Source organism: Pseudorasbora parva, chromosome 11, assembly GCF_024679245.1.
Source record: "Pseudorasbora parva isolate DD20220531a chromosome 11, ASM2467924v1, whole genome shotgun sequence".
Taxonomy (NCBI): domain Eukaryota; kingdom Metazoa; phylum Chordata; class Actinopteri; order Cypriniformes; family Gobionidae; genus Pseudorasbora; species Pseudorasbora parva.
This window is the reverse complement of record NC_090182.1, coordinates 25,426,005-25,451,163: the sequence shown is the minus strand read 5'-3', so window position 1 is coordinate 25,451,163 and position 25,159 is coordinate 25,426,005. Positions and strand designations below refer to the sequence as shown.

Genomic DNA, 25,159 nt, shown 5'->3' with positions numbered 1-25,159 from the left:
GCCAACACACACTAGATCCCAGATTAAAGATATCAATGTTTTTATGGTAAATGTTTATCCATTTTGTTCAAACTTTTTCCATGAGACTTTGAAAAATTGAGTTCCCATAACGCTTATTATAAATAAACGGTGAAGATGAAAATGAAACTTTATTTGTAACACTTCCATAAATATATGGGGAAGAATGCAAATGACTCATTAAAATGATGATCTTGGGTATTGCACAGACCTTGTTTTATTGCACTCAACAACATACAAATATCTTTAATAATATAGACAGAACTGTAACAAATGGTGAGAAAGTAATAATAAGCCATGTTCTCATTATGTGACTTTTAAAATGAAAATAAACAGGGAACATGTTCAACTGAACCTTAAAGAGTGGCATAATAAGATGTTTTACTCAGTCAGGCTGTAACTTGTCATGTTATATTTATTTTTCATAACAATTTAATTAACACACGTTTTATTGTGAGTGGTAAGATGAAAATCTTCCGGATATTTCAGAAGAGAAATTCAATAACTTACAATTTTGCTCATTAGTACTATAGAGAACTGTAAACCACAGCCAATACAGTTTTGACTATTGGTGCGGGACTTTTTAAGCAAGCAAAACAAATTAAATATTCAACAGAACTGAAACATAAGCACGTTTAATCAGAATAAAAAGTCAAAGGTCAAAAATAACTTTAAAGTTAACAATTAAAACACCGCTGTATCAGAATTAACCAAATCATTTTCAACACAAACAGTGGGAGCCTTTGATTGTTAATATATTATATGAATTATAATTTATTACCTGCACTTGGCAGGATTATATACAAAAATATTATATTCTTTATAAGATTATATTATATTATTATAACTATATTGAATTCCAAACATTTTCATTTGGTGCAAAGACCAATTAAGGTCTGTTGTTTAATGAAGTGTCATTAGTGTGAAAATATATTAATTCAATTATATAGGCCTGTGTATAAAGCAGTTCATTGTGATAATGGTTACACATTGTAAAAGATTTATTTGATCTTCTCATGTTCATAGTGTTGTAGTGGGGCACAAAAGTAACTATTTCATTACAATATATCAAAATGTGCAACAGACACTTCTAAGTGAAACTTTATGTAAAACTATGCATGTTTGGCATGTAAACACTTACCAAAGACAGGGGATGTTTTTGGTTAATCAGTAATACTATAACAACTCTCTTCCAAAATACCAGAATACTTTCTTTTTTTAAGGAACAACACAAAAAGTGACAGACTGCTCTTAAATATACTGAACCAAGAAAATGCTCAAATCCTAAACCCCCTTTTTACAGAGCTACCATCAAAAATAAATAAAGCAAGGTAACGCAATGAATTGACAGCATCTCTGTTACAAGAGTTAATAGAATTCTTTTTAGTAGTAACACTTTTGCAATTTTTTCTTCGTACCGTGCTTGACTGTGATTATAAGGTTTCAGAATAGAAATATGCAAAAGCCGAGGTTAGAGGAAGTTCTGTGTGCTGTAAACATTTAACACCGCTTTATATAAATTCATCATATCTTGAAATTTAAACTGATTTTTGTTCTCTTAAAGAAGCTCTGTATGTTAAGTAGAAATGTTTCAGAGGTACAGTATGCATTACAGTCTCCTTGAGTTCGGCAGCACTGTCTAGCCGGTGATCGGCTTAAGGCAAGACACCCCAGGTGAACAGAGTAAAAACAATAACTAATACATATCACTATACCCAGTTGATTGATTACATTAAGAATTCCAAAAAAAAAAAATTCTGAAATGTTATGTTTAAATATGCACGTGAGTATGCACTTATTTGCATACATTTCTAGAACAAAAATAGGAACATTGAATGAAGTCAGGTTAAAAATGTGACATATTGGAGTCAAAGAGTAAAGAGGGAGATTGGATATCGCTTTTTATCACTCCATAAATCAGAAAATAGCCAGAAAAAAGCATTTTTTTAGGAATAAAATGTATAAAATCAGGCAAACTATATATGAAAAAACATCTGTAAAAACCTTCAGAATATATAGGAACAAACGGTAAAGTTTGGTGTATGTAATTGGTACTAAAGTTAAAGTTTTCTGGCTCAGTGCACAAGAAAAAAAACCTTTTGAGAAAATGTCCTTTAAAAATATGTATTGTAACTGAAATCTACAGATGAAATTGATAAAGTGCTATAAAGATGCACTTAAAAGTATAATTTTGGATGTTTCTTTTTTCATTATCTGAAAAAAACACTTTATGAAAAGCCAAAAACCACAAAATCTCAAAATCTGATAGATGCATGAAAAAACCTGTAGTGTCTCGCCTTAAAGCCGTGTGCAGAACTTGACATTTCTTAATGTACCAGAGCAGAGTCACAGTTCAAACCCTGGCTGAAATAACTGCTACTATCAAGGCAGTGACTGGGGCTGGAATATGGTTATCTATGACTAGATCTACAGCTAAGCAAAACATGAATGGTGTGATCTAGAGTTTCTCAAAGCAGATGGAGCAGAGCAGGAAGATGGAATACAGGAACATAAGCCCAAGGCCTAACCTCCGGTCCAGCCTCCAGTGGTTCAGGTGCACGCTCAGTACCTGTGCAGACAGACAGAATGCAGACATTACAAAATAAGTCAATGCATATATATATATAGTTCTCAAATTCTCAATTATGAACTTACAGTAAGAAAAACTGAAGCGAGAAGGAGAATCACTGAGTACACAAGCCCCTTACTGTTAATGAAGACCTAGAGGAAGACCAAGAGAGCATGCTGTAAGAATCAAAATACTGTACACTTTTGGTTCCACTTGTATTTAGCGCACAACTATAACTATCAAAACCATGTTTTGTTAATAAATAGAACGTAATGAAACAAACTTAAACAAAAATTTGAAAATAAGATGTCTGAGCCAGAGTTTCTCAACTGATGGGTCACAACCCAAAAGTGGGTTCAAAAACTGTTTTGAGTGGGTTGCGTAATTAGGGGGCCAAGCACAGAAGGTGCAACGGCACCTATTGTAATCTTCGGCATTCTCCTTCTACTTCTTCTTCTTCCGTTTCCGCTCTGGAAGTGTATGGCAGCCCATAGAACCATATGATACAAAGTTGGCACACTGATAGAGGACAGTCTGAACACCACAGCAATTTTGAGGGATGGAGTCTCTAATTGAGTCTCTAACTCAATCCCTCAAAAAGTTGTGTGGCAGTTATAATGAAATTGTTTCCGTTGTTGAACGAAAATACCATTTTATTTTCAATTTATGTTATTTTCTATATTTTTGATAACTGTGGTGTCCCATACCAAATAAATAACTTAACTGTATTTACACAAAGGTAGGTACTGCTATTTAATAGCCTTACATTATACTGTTTATTTACCATTCCTACAATTTATGTGCAAGTTAAGTGGGTCGGTACCTGTGTGTGTGTGTGTGTGTGTGTGTGTGTGTGTGTGTGTGTGTGTGTGTGTGTGTGTGTGTGTGTGTATGTGTGTGTGTGTGTCAACCATTTTTCTAAAAAAAACATTTTTTTTAATAAAAAATGAAATAAAAATGGCAAAGGAAAATAAAATAACTAAAACTTGCTAAACTAAAATTAAAATAAAAACTGCAAATATAAAAAAAGCAAATAAAAATATTAAAACAATAACAGTATAAAAATAAGCCAAAAAAAACCCTGGCAAAGTACAGAAAGGCTGTTATATAGCGAATTAAAAACAAATAGAAAGGAATGTAAGTTGAATAGTAAGTTACAATTATAGATGGATCAGTAGAAGTCTTAAGATTTTTAAAACTTGTCTGAAAATATTTATTTGCTTTAAATATACATTTTATTTAATATATTAAATTAAATGTATTATTATTATTATTTTATTATTATTATATAATTACCTTTTTACTTTAATTAATTTTTGTGGATCCATCCAAAATTGTTTAAGAAAGAATCACAATGCATCACAGACTAGTAGACAATCTAGTTCCATTACTAATTAAAATAAATACAAACTCACTATTGACCCATAATCAACCACTAGAGTGCGCAAAGCCCATGGGAAACCAAGACCCAGCAGAATGTCAAAGATGTTGCTGCCGATAGAGTTGGACACCGCCATATCTCCCATACCTGCAGAACAAGACACATTCATTCATTCATTCATTCATTCATTCATTCATTCATTCATTCATTCATTCATTCATTCATTCATTCATTCATCAATAACACTGAATATGTGGTCAAGCAAAGGAAGAGTGGGGTAATCTTAGTACCTTGACGGGCAACTATGAGACTAGCCATGCAGTCTGGGACACTGGTGCCTGCTGCTAGAAATGTAATACCCATGATAACATCTGGAATGTCCAGTGTAAAACTGATAATGGTGACCTGCAAACAAATATATTGTTTAAGCAGAAATTCTACATATTTTGAGATAAACATTTCCACATTGTGTTTTTACAGTGAAAATGAGCACTGAAGGGCTGATCTCACCATCCACACCATGAGGTAGGAGAACACTGCAATCCAGAGTGTTGAGGCCACAAAGGTAACCATGAACCAGCGCTCCCAGCGGGGCAAAACACAGTTGGGAACAGTGTAGTACAGCAGGCAGCCTAAGGGCCATGAAAACACCCATTTCACTTGCTCCCAGCGCCCCTCTGTGGATAAAAATACTTCAAATCATTACTATTTCATGCTAGGATCCTTAGCTCCACCTACAGGACAAAGAGATTATCACATACATTCAAATGTCACCAACAGGACAAATACTGTCAATATAAACAATGATACTTGAATTAAACATTAATGATCTCTTAAAGCCTTTCTTTTACTAAAACATTTCAAAGGGATCCCCTTTGAGCTCTTCAAATTGCACTTTTAACCCTCCCTGTCATCTTCAGTGACATGTTCAATTGTTCAGCAGTGATGGAGTTCATTTGCTTGCAAGACGCATCAGCCCCGAGAGCTCTCATCTTTTATCTATAATCATAACACTAGTGCACAAATCTAAAATGCATGTCCCCATTATCTGATGGCTCTTAGACTAATGGATTATGGTCCTTAATGGGCTGAAAATGAGGACCATTCCCTTAATCAGGATGTGGAAAAAATATTAGAGACAGATGAACCACAATGAACTCAATGTGTTGTCCTGTTATTCTGAATATTCTGAATAATGGTTTAATATAACGTTTTGGCGTCATTTAAAAACATACCCACTAGAGTTTGGAGAGTTTATGCACCTCATGATTCAATTCAAAGGGTCATAATCAAATTCCAAAATGATTCTATTTCTATAGTATTATAAGAATTACACAAAAAACTTACAACTTACTTATTTCATATATTAAAAATACAGATGATACAGATGATTGCAATCTTTATTAAACAGTTTTGTTCAAAATAAATAATGTTGAATTATTTACTAGGAAATGAATAGAAAACAGAAAATATACAAAGACAGTTTTACAGAAAACTACAGTTTAGTTTAATTAAAGGGGTCATGAATTGAGAAATCAACTTTTCATTCAGCCTTTGACATATAATTTGAAGTTATAATTTGAAGCCTTTGAAGTTATTTGTGATATAAGAATATCCTTTAAGTTTCAGAGCTGAAAATCTCCTTGTTAGTCAAAGAAAAGGTTTTTTTTTGAAACCAGGCCCAGCAAACGCTTGATCTCAGAATAATGTCAAACTATGACATCAGAGTGTGGTGAAATCAAGGGGGTAATCTAGCGCTCGGAAAGCGTTCCACCCATAGGGGCGGCCATTGCTAACCAAGCCATCACCTGCTGTTAGCATCCCATTGACTCCCATTCATTTTTTAGTCACTTTGACAGTGAATAACTTTACATCTGAGGCATTTAAAGACTCCATTTGTCCATTGTTTATTTCTAAAGAAACACGACAATGTATAAAAGGCTCCATTACCTTTTTTTCTTACACTATCACCCCGTAGAAGCTGTTTTTGTAAAAAATAGGCTAACAATTGTGTCATAACCAACGCGACTCTGTCGCACAGTTGAGAAATTACCGTATAGACTGGAGGAGACGCTCAGAAACAATTTTTTACTGTCTATGAAATAGTCGGGGGTACGTGGAGACATAAAGTCCGATAAAGTCAAGGGAGAAGAATGGGGAGAAGCCCATAGTGAGCCAAAAGCAACAGGACAAAACATTTAAACAACGTTATTCGATTTTATTTTCCACAACTACTAGAAGACCTACAACTGGCAGACAGGTTGCTTACGTCACATCTACGTCGTCAAGCTCAGTCTGAGCCTGCGCAGTTCACTCAGCCATCAGGAAGTGAGTGCTTCTAATTGACCTCACTTTCTGCCGTTGAAGTCTATGGGAACGCTCTGTCCATTTCTTTTACTGTCTATGGGTGAAACACTGCCTCAACAGAACAAGAAGAATGCCTGCTTCTGTAACCCTGCCCACCGACTAATGTAAGAAAGATAACAGGCCTTCGTAGAGCTAAACAGATCACGCTACCAAGCAATAAACATGTGAAAAGTATGTGATGTGCCTGGTTGTGGAAGAACACAGTCTTCAGAGGAAAAGCTTCCTCAAACCAGCCCAAATTTTGTCCACCCGCCCAAGCGATTTTTACCCGCAAAATCAAATTCAAAACCCGCCCCATTCTACTTCTGATTGGTTATGCTAGTTTGATTAAGCGCGAAAGCTGTGTTCCTCTCAAACCATTGGTAACATTTTTTTTAAAGGTCCCATGGCATGATATTTTTATTCATTTATGAGGTTTTTCAACATTAATATGAGTTCCCCTAGCCTGCATGTTGTCCCCAAGTGGCTAGAAATTTGGATCGGTGTAAACCCAGTTCTGGCTGTCTTTCTCTGCCTTTGAGAAATTGAGAGCTCAGACAAGCTGATCTTGAATTCTCCTGTTATGACGTCATAACAGGAAAGGTTTCCTCCCTTTCCTCGACTTTGCCTGCCCAGAGAATTAGTAGAGTAAGGATTCAGTTTATCAGTAGCAATGTCAGCACAGGCTTTACTATACGGATTCGACAGCACCGCCACAAACAGTGAGTAACAGTGTTTATTAATGCCTGATCTGGGATCAGTCAAAGTGATTTCTAATAGCTAATCATTCAAGTTCACACAGACTTTTTTTCTAAATCGTTTAATACTGTCAGTCCCGCCACTGGCCGTCTTGATGTATCAGTGAATCAAGCCAGTGACTAAAATGATCAGCTTCATGTCATTTCTGTTAAGCCCCTTTCACACTGCATGTCGGACCCGCAATATTCCCGGAACATTGCCGGGTCACCTTCTGTGTGAAAGCAACCACGTCCCGGAATGGATAACCGAATTGAACCCGGGTCAGGGACCTAGTAACATTGCGGGATTCGACCCGGGACGAGCGCTGTGTGAACAAAAGCCGAAACTAATGCCGCAACGTGTACGTAGTTATCGTGCGACTCCTAGAGCTTGTTTTTTCAATAATACAACCGTGCAGTGCCAGAAGAGCTAGTAGGTGTTTTAAACGCAGAGAGTGTTCGTATACAAAAGAAACTAAAATTAAACAAGCAGAAATGCTCGCAAACTGGACACAAGTCGAGACCACGGAGCTCCTTACTATCCGCGCTAAAGCTGAGATCGCTCGCCATTATACGTCACATTCGGATGTCACGTGTCAACTCGTTCCAGGACCGTTATGGGTTGCGTGTGAAAGCGCACATATTACGGTATTTCGCTGGCAGTGTGAATGGACCAAATCTAGCGGCCCGGGAACAAATGCCGGGTCGCATTATCCGTGTATTTGCCGGAATCGCAGTGTGAAAGGGGCTTTAGTAGCATGAAACATATCTATTATTTAAATGATTAACCCTACGGAGAGTGACCAAAGAACACTCTTTATAATGTTTTATAATGTTTAAAATTTTGTGAGAGAAATAATGTTGCAAAGTTTACTTGTGTTTATTCAGAGCTCTCAGATACAAACTAAATAAACTTGCGCTCTCAACAACTCGGTACAATAACACTTCCTTCAAATGCAAAGATGTTAGCCAATCACAACAGTGGGTGTTTTCACTGATGTCTCACAGCAGACACGCCCCTTGAAACAGATCATTCAAACCAGAGGGCTAATATCAGTATAGAAAAAAATGCCTTTTATTTCTTAATTATGACATTTTTTGATGTAAAAAACATACTAACAATATAAGTACACCTAATGAAACAATATAAAATAATAATAAAAAATACTTGCCATGGGACCTTAAATTATTTTTTTTCTTTTCTGCAGCCAAACACAGCACACCGGAGATCTGGAACGGTGCCAGAAAACTTTAAGCCCTGCACTCACCTGGAACAGTAAGAGGTCTGAAGGGTTGTTCTTCATCTGCCTCTTCTTCTTCCTCCTCCTCTTCCTCTTTAGGCTGTGCGTCCTCTATATCTGTTACTCGTTCTAACTCCTCTCCTCGTCCTCTCTGTCTGGGTTCCTCCAGTGGTTGCGTTTCACTCTCAAGGGCCCCTCCATTCTCCAAACCCCAAGGAACTCCCTCCATGCCTGGACAATCTTGGCCGGCAATGTCCCCTGCTCCGCTGCCACTGCTGTCTCCAGGGCTCCTGTTTCGAATTAGTCTCTGCCTCTGTAAAAGACAGGCAGAAGATGTGAGAGATGTAAACTGTGACGGGGAGACCCAATGTGAACCCCTTCAACCAAATAAGATTCAGTTAGGTGAGAAATGGTGGGAAAGAGTTTAAGAGTCAAGCTTGCAAACACACAGCAAGACCAAAGTAAAGCGTAGCCTGTCAGGGCCTCTTAAAGATGACATGCAAGAGTCAAGCCAACAAGCAAGTCATGTAAACAATCGTAGATGGAATAAAGCATTTGTCCAAATAAACAACAAAATGGTGGTTACATAAGATCTTCCAGTGGTTTAAACAAAAATGGAAATCAGTAGTAGTGTGTGAGGATGCCTGAACCTATAGAAAGAAATACTATTGATGAAGTTTGAAGAGTACATAGGAAATGACAGCAGATGTTCTGAGGACTGGATAGGAATAGGAATATATATATATATATATATATATATATATATATATATATATATATATATATATATATATATATATATATATATATATATATATATGTCACGCCCTCACAATCATCACTCACTGCCACGCCCACTCGTTCCCCATCACCATCATTCTGATCACCTGTGCACCATCACCAGCTACACTACATAAGCACTTCTCACCTTCACACTCACTGTCTGGTCTCGCACCGATCCCTTGACTACCTGTCCTTCCAAGAAGCCCTCATCTGTACCCATCTTCGTCTTCATTGTCATCTTCGTCTTCACCACCATCATCGTCTTCACCTTCATCACCTGTCGTCTGAGTGTCACCCACCTTCTAAGTATCACCTGTGTTCGAAACCTCTGTTAATAAACCTTGCACATGCACTAATCCATCTGTGTCCTCGTCTGTGTCTGACAGAAGACCAGACCGTATGCAGAGCTCTTCAGACACAGGCGGGGACCGCACCGCAGACCACTTCACCACGCTGGTTCACGATGTACGGTCCTCACTGGTTCATGACACTCCCTCCACCGCTACCCATGTTAGCGTATCATCACCTGCACCACCGGCACCCGCTACTTCGTCAGCTGCCTGCGTAAGTCCCATGGCCCAACCAGTGACCTACGGCGGCGCGTCGTAGGATTGTAGCGGGTTTCCCTTGCAATGTTCCCTGTATATGGAAGCAAATTCCCATCTGTTCCACAATGAGAGAGGCCGGGTGGCATTTATAATCTCATTACTCTCAGGCCGAGCCCTTCAGTGGGCACAGGCGTTATGGGAAACGAATGCCCCCTTCATCGGCTCCACCACAGCCTTCTGCACTTATCTAAAAGAGGTATTTGGTCAACAAACTGCTGAATTATCTGTCCATGATCAACTGTTTTCTATTCGCCAAGGCAAACTGAGAGACAGTTCCTATGCACTGCGTTTCCGCACGCTAGCCTGCATCAGCGGATGGAATGAATCAGCCCTCGTTACCGCCTTCCGCCACAGCCTCCTCGCTGAAATCAAGCAACTCATTGTGGTCTATGAGGACGCCATGGGCTTGGAAGCCCTCATCCAGAAAACCATCCGTCTTAACAGTTATCTGCCTGCGGCCTCTCCTCACCCGCTGCCGATCCTCCGTCTGCTCAAACATCTGTTGCACCTCCAGCACCTGAACCCATGCAGATCGACTCATACCATCTAACCACCACCGAACGCCAACACAAGATGTCATTCCATCTGTGCCTGTATTGTGGGGGAGATTTACATGGCATGACGACTTGCCCTGTGCGACCTACTCGGCCAGCGGTGAGTACCATCCAGTTAACTCCTTTAACGGCAAACCTTACTAAGACGCCAGTATTCGTTTGTAATTCCCACTCATCTGTTGCAGCACAAGCCCTCATCGACTCCGGGTCGGCAGGAAACTTCATCAGTCAGCAAATCCTTGAAAAGTTAACTGCCCAACGTCAACGTTGTCCCGTTGACCTCAGAATCACCACCATTCAGGGAAAACCGCTGGGCCGAGGTCATGTCCGCCATTTCTCCCCAACACTTACACTACGCGTTGGTCATCTGCACGAGGAAACCATCACGTTCATGGTGCTGGAGGAGTCAACCGCGGACATCATCCTGGGACGCCCCTGGCTCATCTTGCACCATCCGCATATCCACTGGTCAACCGGAGAGATCCTGCAATGGGGTGAGAACTGCTTTGATCGTTGTATTCATTGTCCTCGCTGAAAAGGTCCATCGTCAGTTCCTCCATCATTACCTGTCCAGTCCACCTCAGTAGAGTCCCGAAACTTAAGTCAACGTGGCCATTCCCCCAGTTTACTGGGCGTTCCAGGATGACTTCAGTAAGCGGTTGGCTACCAAACTACCACCCCATCGGCCATGGGACTGCACCCTCGACCTCCTGCCTGGGGCTACTCTACCTAAGGGCCATGTCTATCCTCTGTCCATCCCGGAAGAGAAGGCCATGGAGGACTACGTGCACGAAGCGCTACAACAAGGGTTCATCCGTCCATCGACCTCGCCTGCCGCTTCGAGCTTTTTCTTCGTGGCCAAGAAGGACGGAGGCTTGTGGCTGTATATCGACTAACGTCACCTTAACTCTCAGACTGTCAAGTTTAGTTATCCCCTTTCTCTGGTCCCATCTGCGCTAGAACAGCTCCGATGGGCCACAATCTTCTCCAAGCTCGATCTCAGAAGTGCCTACAACCTCATTCGCATTCGCAAGGGAGACGAGTAGAAGACAGCCTTCATCACTCCGTCAGGTCACTATGAATATCAGGTGATGCCGTACGGGCTGTCCAACTCACCCTCCGTCTTCCAAAATTACATGAATGAGGTATTTCGTGAATTCTTAAAGGGTTACATCAGTGATTAGCATATGGCTTTGTATTAGTAGAAACCCTGGAGTATATTCAAATGATTGTGCTTTCCCCCCTTATATCCCCCTGAGACAAGAGATTTATGCATTTTATTTTTGGAAAAATTCCTGTGATGGAAATTGACAATATTTGCATCATAGGAGGAATGTTTGGAATAAGGCTAAAGACTACAGCCAGCAGAGGGAGCCATTTCTGCATGTTTTGAACTCGCGCATGGGGGATTGGAGATTACACTCAGCTCGCACGCAGGGAGAGCTCAGCAGGCAGCTGCAGGCACTCATTTAAACGGAGCTATGGTGAGCAATGTAAGTGTTTTAACTTCTCAAATTAATTTCTATGAAAGTTAAGCTTGCAAAGGCATGAACTGAAAAGCGCCAGACTGAACTCGCGTTGTGAATGTATGCCGCGTCCCGCGAGTGTAGTGGCGATTTCCTCAGCTCTCATCACAAGCTCATTAGCTCATTTCTCTCACTCCTGCAGTTAGTGCTCAGTGCTGTGATACTCCCGCGGTGACTCACTCATTATATTTAACAGACACGTTCAGGTTTATTGTCTTCAACTCAGTCACAGTAATCCAGTAGGTGGCTTTGGGAATGGCCTAACAGGGAAGCGAAGCATTCTAGGAATTGTAGTCTTTCATCCCCATGAGACAAAAATACATTTTCTGTCTTTTCTCAGTCTAGAAGGCACCAAATTCAAAAATAATTTCACATTTCTACTACATTGATGACCCAGTTTAAATACAGAATCTTCCCAGCGCTGAAGTACCCCTTTAAACAAGTTTGTCATCGTCTATATTGACAATATCCTCATCTATTCCAGTGACCTGAGGGAGCATGAAGAGCATGTCTGTCAAGTCCTGTAGAAGCTCCGAGACCATCACCTTTATCTCAAGCTTGTCCAGTTTCTTGGGTACATCATAGACAACCATGGAGTCAAGATGGACCAGAGGAAGATGGACACCATCACCCATTGGCCTCAGCCCACCACTATCAAAGAGCTGCAGCGCTTCCTGGGATTCGCCAACGTCAACCGCCGCTTCAAAAAGAATTACAGCCTGCTCAGCTCATCACTCACCTCCCTGCTCCAGAACCGGCCCAAGTCTCTGTCCTGGACTCAATCGGCCACGGAGGCCTTCCACCAGTTGAAAAACGCCTTCCAGTCCGCTCTGATCCTGGTCCACCCTAATCCTCATCTTCCGTTCATCGTCGAAGTGGACGCCTCATCGACCGGAGTCAGAACGGTTCTGTCTCAGCGGCAGTGGACACCCTCACGACATCCATGTGCCTTCTTCTCCAAGAAGCTATCCCCGGCGGAGCAGAACTACGACATCGGAAACTGGGAGCTCCTGGCAATCAAGCTCACCCTTGAGGAATGGAGACACTAGCTGGAGGGAGCAGAAACTCCATTTGAAGTCATCATCGACCATCGAAACCTTGAGTACCTTCGAGATGCCAAACGGCTGAATCATCGTCAGGCCCGCAGGGCCCTCTTCTTCCCCAGATTCAATTTCAAGGTGACGTACCGTCCAGGGAACCAGAACAACCGGGTGGATGCCCTTTCTCGTCTTCACCAAGCCGATCCTGAGCCAGAGCACCTTGAAACCATCCTCCCTCCAGCCATGGTTGTCAGCCCGATCCAGTGGGCTCTCCACGAGCAAATCCAACAGGAGAACGCCCAACAGCCTGCTCCGCCGGGAGGTCCAGAAGGGCGCCTCTACGTCCTGCCTCGCCATCGCCTGCCCCTTCTGAACTTGGCTCATTCTTCACCAGGCTCTGGACACTCAGGCAGGAGAAGGACCCTGTCGCTCCTTCGCCACCGTTACTGGTGGCCCGCCATGCCTCGGGATGTCTCCCGATTCGTCAAGGCATGTTCAGTCTGCGCCATTGCCAACACCCCTAGGAGACTCCCCGAGGGCAAGCTGGTCCCTCTTCCGATCCCAGAGTGAACCTGGAGCCATCTGGGGATCGACTTCATGACCGACCTGCCATCATCCCAAGGTTTCACCTGTATCCTAGTCGTTGTCGACCAATTTTCAAAATCCTGCAAACTCATCCGCTTCAAAGGCACTCTTCAACCAAGTCTTCTGACATTTTGGGCTTCCGGATGACATTGTTTCCGACCGAGGACCCTAATTCATCTCCAGAGTGTGGACCGCCTTCTTCCGTCTCCTAGGGGTGTCCGTCAGCCTCTCGTCAGGTTACCATCCTCAGACCAATGGCCAGACTGAACGGAAAATCCAGGAGATCAGGAGATTCCTGAGGGTATACTGCCACCAGATTCAGGAGAGCTGGAGCCAGTATCTGCCCTGGGCCGAATATGCCCAGAATTCGGTCCAGCAGTCGACCACAGGGTAGCCTAGAAATCTAGATGCACCCTAGTGGCAGCTAATTTAATCTGCCCGCAAGTATTGTCTAGCAACTCTCAATACCCTTCTGAGCTGTATTCACCAACTCTTGCCGGGCCAATCACATCATGTATAGAGTCGGTGGGCGGGGCCATAACGATGATAGCCGAGTTGCGTTTGCGTGCTTCTAGGAAACAGAGAAACTGGGGAACGGCGGTCTTTCAAATCAGCTTTGACCACGACTCTGGAAGACTTGGAGTTAAGCTTTTCTCTGAGAAAAGAACAAAGAATGGCGCTGAAGTCATTCTTAAAAAGAGAAGATGTGTTCTGAGTTTTGCTGACTGGATACGGCGAATGTTTCATCTATCAACAAGCTCTGTTTCACCTTCGTTGCTCTGGTTGGTGGTAGAGCTATCCCATCGCGTGCTGAGGGAGTTTGAAAGACAACCGTTTATCCCGCCCCTTGGATTGAGCTGTCAATGGTGAGTTTCCAGACCAAACATCTTGATGTGAGTCTGGCTTGTCAGGCTAACCACAGGGCTCACCCCGTTCCAATGTGTCCTCGGCTACCAACCACCGCTCTTCCCCTGGACAGGTGAGCCCTCGGAGGTCCTAGCAGTGGATTACTGGTTCCGCCAGAGCGAGAGGGTGGGAGACCCCGTCGCCGCCCGTCCCAGCCATCAGGATCCGCCCGTGGAGGAGGGGGTACTGTCACGCCCTCACAATCATCAGTCACTGCCACGCCCACTAGTTCCCCATCACCATCATTCTGATCACCTGTGCACCATCACCAGCTACACTACATAAGCACTTCTCACCTTCACACTCACTGTCTGGTCTATCACCGATCCCACCATTGACTACCTGTCCTTCCAAGAAGCCCTCATCTCTACCCATCTTCGTCTTCATCGTCATCATCATCTTCAATTTTTTTTTACAATTTAGTTGGAAACATTTGGGATATTGCAAGTACTGATCTGAACAAAATACATAACACTGGCCTAGTGTTTTTTTGGATATTTTACTGCAAAAATCCTACATGATGCACCTTTAATCAATACATGAAATAAGACAGATAGTATATATTCTTGGTTGCACAACTGAGGAGCTGTTGTCCCATCCAGACGTGCAAAAAGCGAGCAAGCATCCAGCCAGTACCTCAGTGATGAGCATGCGTCCGGCCATGCTGAGGCGAGTGCGGGGGGAGAAGTGGGGCGTGATCATGACACGGAGGCTTGCCTCTGAGAAAGAGAACTGGTGTGGGTGTAGACTCATCAACTCATCCACCATCACCACCGGGGAGTCCTGGCCACCCGCATTCTGACCTGAGAGAGAGAGTGACGTGGTACTTTATGATGCACAACCACTCAGTATGATCCACACAGCTCCACCCTCCACCCACACACACACCTTTCTTCAAGAGGATCATGGAAGTGTCACAGTGGGGGCTTGCCTCTCCTACCGACACATCTCTGCGCAGACTGCTCACCAAACACGGCTGACCTGGAATACTGAACCTCTGCTCCACCCAACCCCAAATCTGACTGTTAAACCTTGAAATGGACACATATAATCTTATATATTGTGGACATTTTTATTAAATATATTTCATTATTATAAATTATATTCTGACTGGTACTGCATAAGGTAAGTCAAAATGTTAAATACTCACTTCATGATAAGGATATAAACTCCATACATTGATATGAGGATTATAGTCTCCCACCTACAACAGTGATGTTTATGATAATGCTATAGCTCTGGTTCATTTAAATGTCAATGAAGATTATTACACATTCTTCATGATGAATTTGGCACACTTACCACATTACTTTTTCATCATATATGACCTGAAATACACAAAAGTAAATGAAGTAATTAAGTGTGACTACAAAATACAGACAGACAAATATAGTGCTGCTTACCATAATCAAGGCCAACACAGAGAGGATGTAGAACATAGAGTCACGGAAGAGTGGCCACCAGGTCAGAATGATGGTCTGTAAAGGAATGGTGAAATGTCACAAGAAAAACATAAGTGAATCTTTAACGTTTTATATTTAATATAATAACATACTCGTAAACTACCTGTCCAGAAAATATTCCACAAACTCCGATGATGACCAGGATGTTGAAGACAGCTGATCCCACTATAGTTCCCACCCCCAGGTCTCCCTTGGTGATGAACACACCTGATATGAAGAGATGTATTGACAACTTATTTACAGTAAAAACACATTACAATAAAAAAAAAAAAAAACATTTACTGTTACTGACCAATCAAAGATGTGAAAAGCTCGGGTGCGGAGCTGCCTGCCGCCATGAAGGTGGCACCTGCAACATCCTCACTGAGGTGCAGATTCTGAAAATACAAATTCCAACTCAGATTGTGGTCTGCTATTTCCCAGCAACATTGAGATTCCTGCCAGTAGTAACAAACTACACTCACCTCACAGATTTTTTCCAGAGAGGGGACAAAGTAGACATCGCAGACAATAGCAAGGGCATAGAACATATAAACTGCCTGTGATCACAACAGCACACAGAAGACATGTCAGCAGAGATCCACTACTTCACTTTCACAAACACTAGAGCAATAATAGTACTATCACACCATACTGCATGAAGTCTTTCATTTTTAGTTGTTTCATTAATTTGAATTTTGCTACGCATCTAGCAAACAAAAACACTTATCAAATCAAATCACAAATATAATTCTACCAGTCAAACTAGAATTTAAGTCAAATTTAAAACTTGTACTAAATAAAATCAAGCTTAACTTAAATAATTAAAATAAAAATAAAATGGAAATGAACAGGTTATATCGGTTATATTTTTGGTAACACTTTACAATAAGGTTTCATTAGATAACATTAGTTCACTACTTTAGTTAGCAAGAACTAAGATTGAACAATACTTCTACATCATTTATTAATCTTAATGTTAATTTCAACATTTACTAACATTATTAAAATTGAAAGTTGTATTTGTTAACATGAATGGCTGTATTTGTATTAACAAACATTAACAAAGATAAATAAATAAAAAATACATGTAAAATATTACCTGTTTTTAATGTTTTTGAAAGAAGTGTCTTATGCTCACCAATCATTATTTGATCAAAAATAGAGTAAAAACAATAATATTGTGAAATTTAAAATTTACCTATTTTGGTAACACTTTACAATACTGTCTCATGTGTAAACCTTACTTAATGCAGCAATTAACATGAGCTACAATGAGCAATACATTTTATATTTATTTACCTTTTTAATGTTAGTTAATAAAAAATATCATGTTTATGTTTGTTCACATGCATTAACTAACATAAAAAGATTCAACTTTGTATCTTAGAAATGTATTAGAAAATGTTGAAATTAACGTTACGATTAATAAATGCAGAAGCATTGTTTTTCACTACTGCAGCTAACATATAAACTCTTATTTTAAAGCATATCACTATTTTAAAACGTAATTTATTACTGTGATGGTTAAGCTGAATTTTCAGCTTCATTATTCCAGTCTTCAGTGTCACATGATCCTTCAGAATTCTAATATGATCTGATTTAGTCCTCAAGACACATTTCTTAGCAATGTTGATAGAAACAGTCAATAGAAAATTCAAAGGAACAGCATTTATCTGAAACAGAAATCTTTTGTAACATTATAAATGTCTTTACAGTCACATTCGTTCAATGTAATGCATAATTACTGAATAAAAGTATTAATGTCTTTAAAAAAATCTTACTGACTCAAAGCTTTTGAACAGTAGTGGTGTACTTTTCCTGATACAGTCAATCATTGCTTCACACAGTTATCTGTATATTTATCACTGAACTGTGGCATACTTACACAAAACACATGCAGTAGAATTGCCCCATGCCTCCTCTGTCCCTTAGTGAAGATGTCCTCTGGAAATTCATGGATAGCTTGGTGGAAAAGTGAACATTTTTGAGAATGGAGATGGGGTTAAAAGAACATTAGGAATATAGCACAGAGAAACTATGCAATCCATAAAGCAAGGCTAACAATATTCTGAAACCCCTTCAATCACCATGAAACACTCTCGACAGCTCTGGTCTGAACTGGAACGGATGCTAATCACGTTTAGCACATTAACGTTTGTGTTAAAGGTCACATATAAAGGTTTTGCACAGTGGCAAACCATATTCTGGTTACTAAGAGTTTCTTTTGGCCCTAAATCTAACCACATATTCAGATGTATATGTTTTGGATTAGGGAAATCAAAAGAAAGCCAAGAACATTTAATTATCTGTGAAAACACTAACCTATTTAGTGTTGCATTTTCTCACTTCACTGATGTACTGCAGCCCTTATCAAGAGAATGTGCTGCATTTAACTTAAGGTTGTTAAGAAGCTTTTGTCTATTGTAACTAAGTGGCAATTGAATTGACCAGCCTTTTAGCTAATCTGTAATAGTGCAAAGAGGCCAGGAAGAGTGGGTCTAGTTAAATCAGAGGACTGGTAATACTTTAGCCCACAGCTTCTTGAGATGCAATCAGCGTGAAGACTGTTCTTGCTCTGACTGCCTTAAAGAGGCCAGCTGTCTAATAAACAGCCATGAAATAAAGACGAGGGAGGAAATGACACCCCTTTAAATGCTAAGAATAATAAGTAACACAGCCTTTCAGTTTTTAAACATCTCACATTTTTTATAACATACAGACTTTGCATATAATTTGCTACATATATCAATTGTTTTAAGTGCCTTTTCACTAGATAATATGCCAAATGTAATGGCAAATATGTCTTGATTTTTCTGAGCAATGCTTTTGAATCTTTTTGAAATGCATAGCTGGAAGAAACAAATTTACCAAGGATGCCCTTATCAAATTTCAAAAATCAGAAGGATTTATAAATAATTAAAGGGGTATAATTATTTTAAGGCCTTTTAGAGCATTACATTTTCTTACACTTGCCCTCCAAACGTTATATGCTCAGCGTACACTACCGCTGATACTTTAGTTAGCTCTTTTTAAATATTTATAAGCCTTGCAAACAACTTAAATAGTAATGAATTATATATCAGCAAGAATAATATGTACATATTAAATGCCATCAAAAATGTACTCTATTCATAAATATAAGCCATTTGCTGTGTGAAAAGTGCAAGCAAATAATCTTTAGCAAAACAAAAATTATGAAAGGTCTTTAAAGGGATAAAAAGAAAATGAATTTATAATTTATTCACCCTGGTGTTGTTCTGATACCGTATATATTTTTCAGACCATTAAAGGAGATATAATGGCAGTGAATAGCCACCAGCATTAAGTGATAAAAATAAAAATAAAAACACAAAACGAGCACATTGATAAATGTAATACAACTCCTAGAAATCCCCCAAAAATATCTGTGTACTTTCTTCACAGAGTTAAAGGAACTGTATGTAAGGAATGTATTTCAATTAATCATAAAATGGCCCTGATATGTCACTAGACATTAAGAAATCATGTTAATTTCAAATAGTATCACTAACAACAGTAGTCCGGCCAGGATATTGTCGTTTAAAAGTTGTTGTTGCAGCTCTCAACTGATGTTGTCATGTGTTTTTGCCTGAAGCGCCACCCTCCACCCATCGACCAATCACGAAGTCAGAAGTTTTTCGGCATCCGGGTTGCCAGATCTGCTCTAGTTACCAAAGATACAGCTACAAATGTTCCTGCTGGATCCTGCAGCCTATCTGGCAACCTCGAGTCAGGGGGAGGGGGAGAGGGGATACACCGCTCTACAGTCATTTGAAAGTGATTGCAGTACCAGTTTTGGACACAATCTTACATACACTTCCTTTATATATCTCAGTTGTCATGAATTCGATAACTTCTTGTTATGACAAAAACAATGGAACCTCAGAGAAGAAATTACATGGATTGTATTTCATATCACTTTTTTTTATTGATCAACTTGGAGTGAAGTGTGGCACTAATAAAGCGTCATGAATATGTACCATACACAAAAGACCAATGGCCAAGGTCAGGATTTTCATTAAATAATACATTAAAGTCTGAGTGAACCGGAAGTAGCAAGTGAGTTTTCTTCAGTGCTGTGATGTATTTCCAAGTGAAACGGAATATTGAATAAAGGGCAGGGTTTTACTTCAACGCTCCTCCTCTCCATCTCGCGCTTATAGCAAACAAACGGCTGGAGGGGAGTGGTTAAGCATTTTCAAACCTAAGCCATCAGACATCATCTGAGAAGGAACACCGTTTCCAGACCGGAACTAACTTTTCAGATTTTGATTAAAGGGGTGATGAATTGAGAAATCAACTTTCCTTTAAGCTTTTGATATATAAAAGGTAATGATAATATAAGATTATCCTTCCTATCCTAAGTTTCAAAGCTGAAAACTTCCTTTTTAAGTCAAAGAAAAGCTTTTATAGACACCAGGCCCAGAAAGCGATCATGAGCTTCATCTTCATGTCATCGTGCGTCGAACCACTCCTCTAGAGAATGTGTAATTCAGTAGCCCCGCCCACCAACTCATGGAGCTGATCGGCTTGCTAGCCAGCAGCAATAAACATGTGGAAGAAGATAGCAAGATATTGTGGAAGAACACAGTCGCCGCATAAGCTTCTTCAAATCATAATATTAGGAATGTGTGATACTTCATTTATTTAAATGAAGTTCCAGCTCACGTGTACGTGTGTTCGCTTCATTTCACTGTGGAAACGTTTGTAAACAAGTCTCAGGTGCTGGATTTGCAGACACAATGCTGTGCCTTCTATTGGATCCGACAGCCAGGAATGATGTAACAAACTTATGTGAGTAAAACGTCCTGAAGGTGCAATCCTTTGCTAGGATCCATTAAGGGTTGTGTAACATCAGAACTGTCACAAGCTTTAATAACTGAGGCACTGAACATTTATTTGGTGGAAAAAACACACTAAAAATCTCTCATTTCTAAAGGTGAGATCAACAAATCAAAAAGTGAGGGATTTGGAGAATGAGAGATGAAAAAAGGAACGAAAGGAAAAAGAGAAACCTTTGTCACTCAGTGATTTGTGCAGCTGATTAAAGGAAAAAAAGACATGATGAACCTGTCTAAAGTGGCACACTTTGAATGCCTAAAACAGACTATCGTCTGTTCTGAAATTAGGGATTCTGTTGCTTAGTAACGTAAGCCTCAAAGGGGGCTTGACTATGAAGAGGGCACCTGTCTGCATCATTTCACAAAATGAGGAGGCAGGGGGAAAGATAGCAAGATATGGACGGATGTAATCCAGAAAGACAGGCGAATAAAGAGAGAGAGAGAGCTGCTCGGGATTTAACTCACCAGCTCTCGGTGTGCTTGATGTCTGGTTCTCCTCTATGATTTGCTGGGTTAGTCTACGCTGGATCCAGATCAGGTCTGAATCCTCTTTGGAATGGGCTGTAAAAATGCACAATACGTATACCTTTATTTATATTTATATATATATATATATATATATATATATATATATATATATATATATATATATATATATATACACACACACACACACACACACACACACACACACACACACACACACACACACACACACACACACACACACACACACACACACACCTAAAGGTCACCATTATTAGGAACACCTGTTACATTTCTAATTAATGCAATTTTCTAATCAATCAATCACATGGCAGTTGCTTCAATGCATTTAGGGGTGTGGTCCTGGTTAAGACAATCTCCTGAACTCTAAACTGAATGTCAGAATGGGAAGGAAAGGTGATTAAAGCAGTTGAGCGTGGCATGGTTGTTGGTGCCAGACGGGCCGGTCTAAGTATTTCACAATCTGCTCAGATACTGAGATTTTCACGCACAACCATTTCTAGGGTTTACAAAGAATGGTGTAAACCCTAGAAAAGGGAAAAACATACAGTATGCAGCAGTCAGTCCTGTGGGCGAAAATGCCTTGTTGATGCCAGAGGGCAGAGGAGACTGGGATGACTGATTCAAGCTGATAGAAGAGTAACTTTGACTGAAATAACCACTCGTTACAACTGAGGTATGCAGCAAAGCATTTGTGAGGCTACAACACGCACAACCTTGAGGCGGATGGGCTACAACAGCAGAAGACTTTACCGGGTACCACTTATCTCCACTACAAATAGGAAAAAGAGGCTACAATTTGCACGAGCTCACCAAAATTGGACGGTTGAAGACTGGAAAATTCTGCCTGGTCTGATAAGTCTCGATTTCTGTTCAGATGGTAGAGTCAGAATTTGGCGTAAACAGAATGAGAGCATGGATCCATCATGCCTTGTTACCACTGTGCAGGCTGGTGGTGGTGGTGTAATGGTGTGGGGGATGTTTTCTTGGCACACTTTAGGCCCCTTAGTGCCAATTGGGGATCGTTTAATGCCACGGCCAACCTGAGCATTGTTTCTGACCATGTATATCCCTTTAGGACCACCATATACCCATCTTCTATTAGTATGGTGTTCCTAATAATCCTTTAGGTGAGTGTTAACTTTTTTTTATTTTATTCATAACCACAGTTCTATAGTTACACCAAAGATACAAAAGTGTTTGTACTCTGCATTTATTTATTTAATATATATTTTTTCAGGCTTTTGGACATGCTGTATCTAACTTTAACTCCAACTTATTTAAAAATAGGCAAAAGATTGAGGCAATCAGAATGCTTCCTCCCGTCCTCTCGAGTTTCCATGGAAACCTGATCCAAAAGCAGTGATTAATGAGTGGTGTGGAACTGGATTTGAGCCCAGAGAGGGTGTGGTTTAACCAAGAACCAAATGACAAAGATAGTTCTCATTTACATATGCAAACTAATCGGTTCCAAATATAACTGCAATAGGCTAAATGTCTGCATAATAAAATATGACAATATCAAGATAATGGCACAGTAGTGATTCAAGACAGCATTTACACATAACAGCAACCTGTATATAAGAAAAACGTTTTTAGAGGTAGATTTTTTTTCCCTTTAATTATGAGTTTACTGTTACTTATAAGGTCATCACCAATTATAGAATAGTATAGATAATTCTATATAGAATTGACAAGATATGTACCTCTGATTCATCTATAGTAAGCTGTGGTATCTCTGGATTTGGATGTCTATAGATCCACATCTAAACATGCATTGTGACTGACATGGTAATGTTACAGTCTGTTATTAAATTTAAGCTTTAGTTAATAAAATAAAAATCACACTCTTTCATTCAGCTGTAGATTCCAGTGGAATTTCTTAGAAGCTGCTTAACATTCAGATTCAGCCTCCCAGAGGAACTCATTACTCACATAGACAAAGCTGGAAAAGTTAAAGGCACTGTGAAAAGATCAAATTATAAGCAAAAACAGAAGAATTACGACAGAGAAGCAGGTCACGTTATACATTTCCCCCCTCATCTATGCCAGCATCTGTTTGTGCTTTTCGACAGGTTCTGGAAATGTCACCTCTGATACAACTCTGAAGTTGACATATCCTGAGGTGTGAAATGCTATATTCTCAATAATAAACAGCTTTCTTCTAAACTTTTATATGATAATTATCTATCTTTTATCAGATCATTTTATTATGCGTCAATTAATTGTGAGTAAATATTTTTAACCACTTTTGTCAGACCAGAGTCTGAGACCAGAGTAAACGGTTATGGCAAAATGGTGATTCAAAATGCCCCAAAATAAAAGGAAATGATAACCAAAGCACATGGGCATGTTATGCATCAATTTATAGTCCCTAATCTTAAAATGATACAGACCACCCAAAAAAGAAAATCCTGTTATCACTTACCCTTTTGTCATTTAAATGTGTATAGCTTACTGTATATGGTACCTAATAGAAAATATTTTGAAGAATGTTGGATTCCAAACAATTTTGGGACCCACTGACTGTCATTGTATAAAACAAATAAATACACAATAATGAAACATTGACACATTTTTGATTGACACAAATCTTCATTTGTATTTTAGGTTTGAAACGACAAGCTGATAAGTAAATGATGAGAGAATTTTCATTTGGGGGTGGATAATCCTTTTAATACGTATGTAAACATATGGTTCATATACCATTATATTCTGTCATATTCATTTAATTGTCATAAAAGAGCTTTTAACAGCTTTTATCTGCTCCATATAAATACCTACATTACAACAGAAAGTTAGTACCTGCTTTAAAAAAAGGAACGTAAATTAAAAGAACTCAGCTGGACTGATCTTCTCTGGTGTCTGTAGAACTTCCAAACCCCTGCTGATTCAACCCATCAACCTCAGAAGATGAGTAATAGTGAAGGTGTGATGTCCAGGTAACAATGCCCGAGAGATTCTGGAGAGGTCACTGTGAAATATGTCAAGGCTGAAGCAGCTGTCACAGTGATGCCCTTTACAGAAAGGCAATTATGTGCCTGCCATGGTCTGCCACCCCTGCAGTTCAGTAAGTCCCTGCTGCTCTCAGCTCCTTTTGGGGTTTCTGTGACATCATTTGATGTATGTCAAAAAATAATAGGTCTCCATTTTCTGAAAACCTCTAGAACATTTTGTTTTTAATTTAGGATGGATTATGGCAGTCCCAGACCATTGTAGCTGCATATGGTTGATTCACAGGCACATTGTATCACAGGAACACATTATGACAGAAACTTGTCAAATCGAATGTTCCACATTTCCACGATAATGAAAAATACTCAATTGTGTCTGTACACAGAACATGCACCATGGTAGGACGGGAAATAGGCAAAAAACCTAAGCGTTAATAAAAAAAATATAGCCTATATCATTATTAGCAGCGGAAAGATTTGTGTTAATGAATAAACGCACCTGTTACATGAAGAATTTGAGCGAAGCAGGTTACGGCGAGGAGCCCGACAGCACATATGAAGAGCCGATAGAAGAGCCGCTGCCGTCTCGATAACAACACCGCCTTCATCCCTCCACCACACCTCTCAAAACATGTCCACCCAAGAGAGAAGCCCTCTTCTTTCATTCACACCTCCTATATTGGCCTTTCTTCTCAACATACGGCGGGCTAGCTTGCTTAAATTCACCCATACGTCTGTCGCCGTTGCATCCTACCGCCTCAATAAAGACACACTGTCATCTTTCACTTACCGAGATTTGCGCCTTTCGGATCTTTAGTGTTATAACGAAACAGCGAAAATATCTTAAGCTGTCGTTGAGCAAGAAATAAAAATACTCAAATGTTTTCACATATTGTCTCAGCTTATAAGCATTCTTATCACATCCACCTCCATCTGTGTCCCTTTCTCACCCTCTCCTCCCTCCACACAGCGCTCGACTCCGTCACCGAGGGTGTTTCCCAGACTCACAACTGCGCCCTCATGCAGGGTTCACAAGAACAACAACACGGTTTTCCAGCTAGAGTAAATCCAGCTCTCTTGAGCGTTTTGAGACTAGATGT

The 25,159-nt window shown here is 40.1% G+C and overlaps 1 protein-coding gene across 2 annotated transcripts; it reads right to left on the bottom strand.

Annotated features, from left to right (window-relative positions):
• Positions 1-204: 204 nt before the first annotated feature.
• slc24a6a (solute carrier family 24 member 6a) lies at positions 205-25,079 on the bottom strand. Of its 2 annotated transcripts, none has more exons than XM_067457522.1 (17): positions 24,559-25,079; positions 21,064-21,159; positions 17,625-17,701; positions 16,222-16,296; positions 16,050-16,134; positions 15,861-15,964; positions 15,698-15,772; positions 15,597-15,622; positions 15,445-15,498; positions 15,183-15,325; positions 14,931-15,097; positions 8,320-8,605; positions 4,479-4,645; positions 4,259-4,373; positions 4,003-4,115; positions 2,674-2,739; positions 205-2,587 (listed from the first exon to the last, which is right to left on the bottom strand). In XM_067457522.1, the coding sequence occupies exons 1-17, from the start codon at positions 24,722-24,724 to the stop codon at positions 2,477-2,479; spliced, it is 1,926 nt and encodes a 641-aa protein (XP_067313623.1). In that variant the 5' UTR covers positions 24,725-25,079; the 3' UTR covers positions 205-2,476. The 2 variants fall into 2 exon arrangements, with proteins under 2 accessions (XP_067313623.1, XP_067313624.1); XM_067457523.1 differs by having other exon boundaries at positions 15,012-15,097.
• Between the last annotated feature and the right edge of the window lie 80 nt (positions 25,080-25,159).

Bases quoted from the DNA above. Each gene is read 5' to 3' on its own strand.
- slc24a6a (XM_067457522.1), bottom strand. From the start codon at position 24,724: ATGAAAGAAGAGGGCTTCTCTCTTGGGTGGACATGTTTTGAGAGGTGT. The intron at 15,623-15,697 runs GTAAGCAGCACT...TGTGTATTTCAG, and splicing joins CTGTGTTGGCCTTGATTATG to GTCATATATGATGAAAAAGT. The intron at 2,588-2,673 runs GTAAGTTCATAA...CTGTCTGCACAG, and splicing joins TCGCTTCAGTTTTTCTTACT to GTACTGAGCGTGCACCTGAA.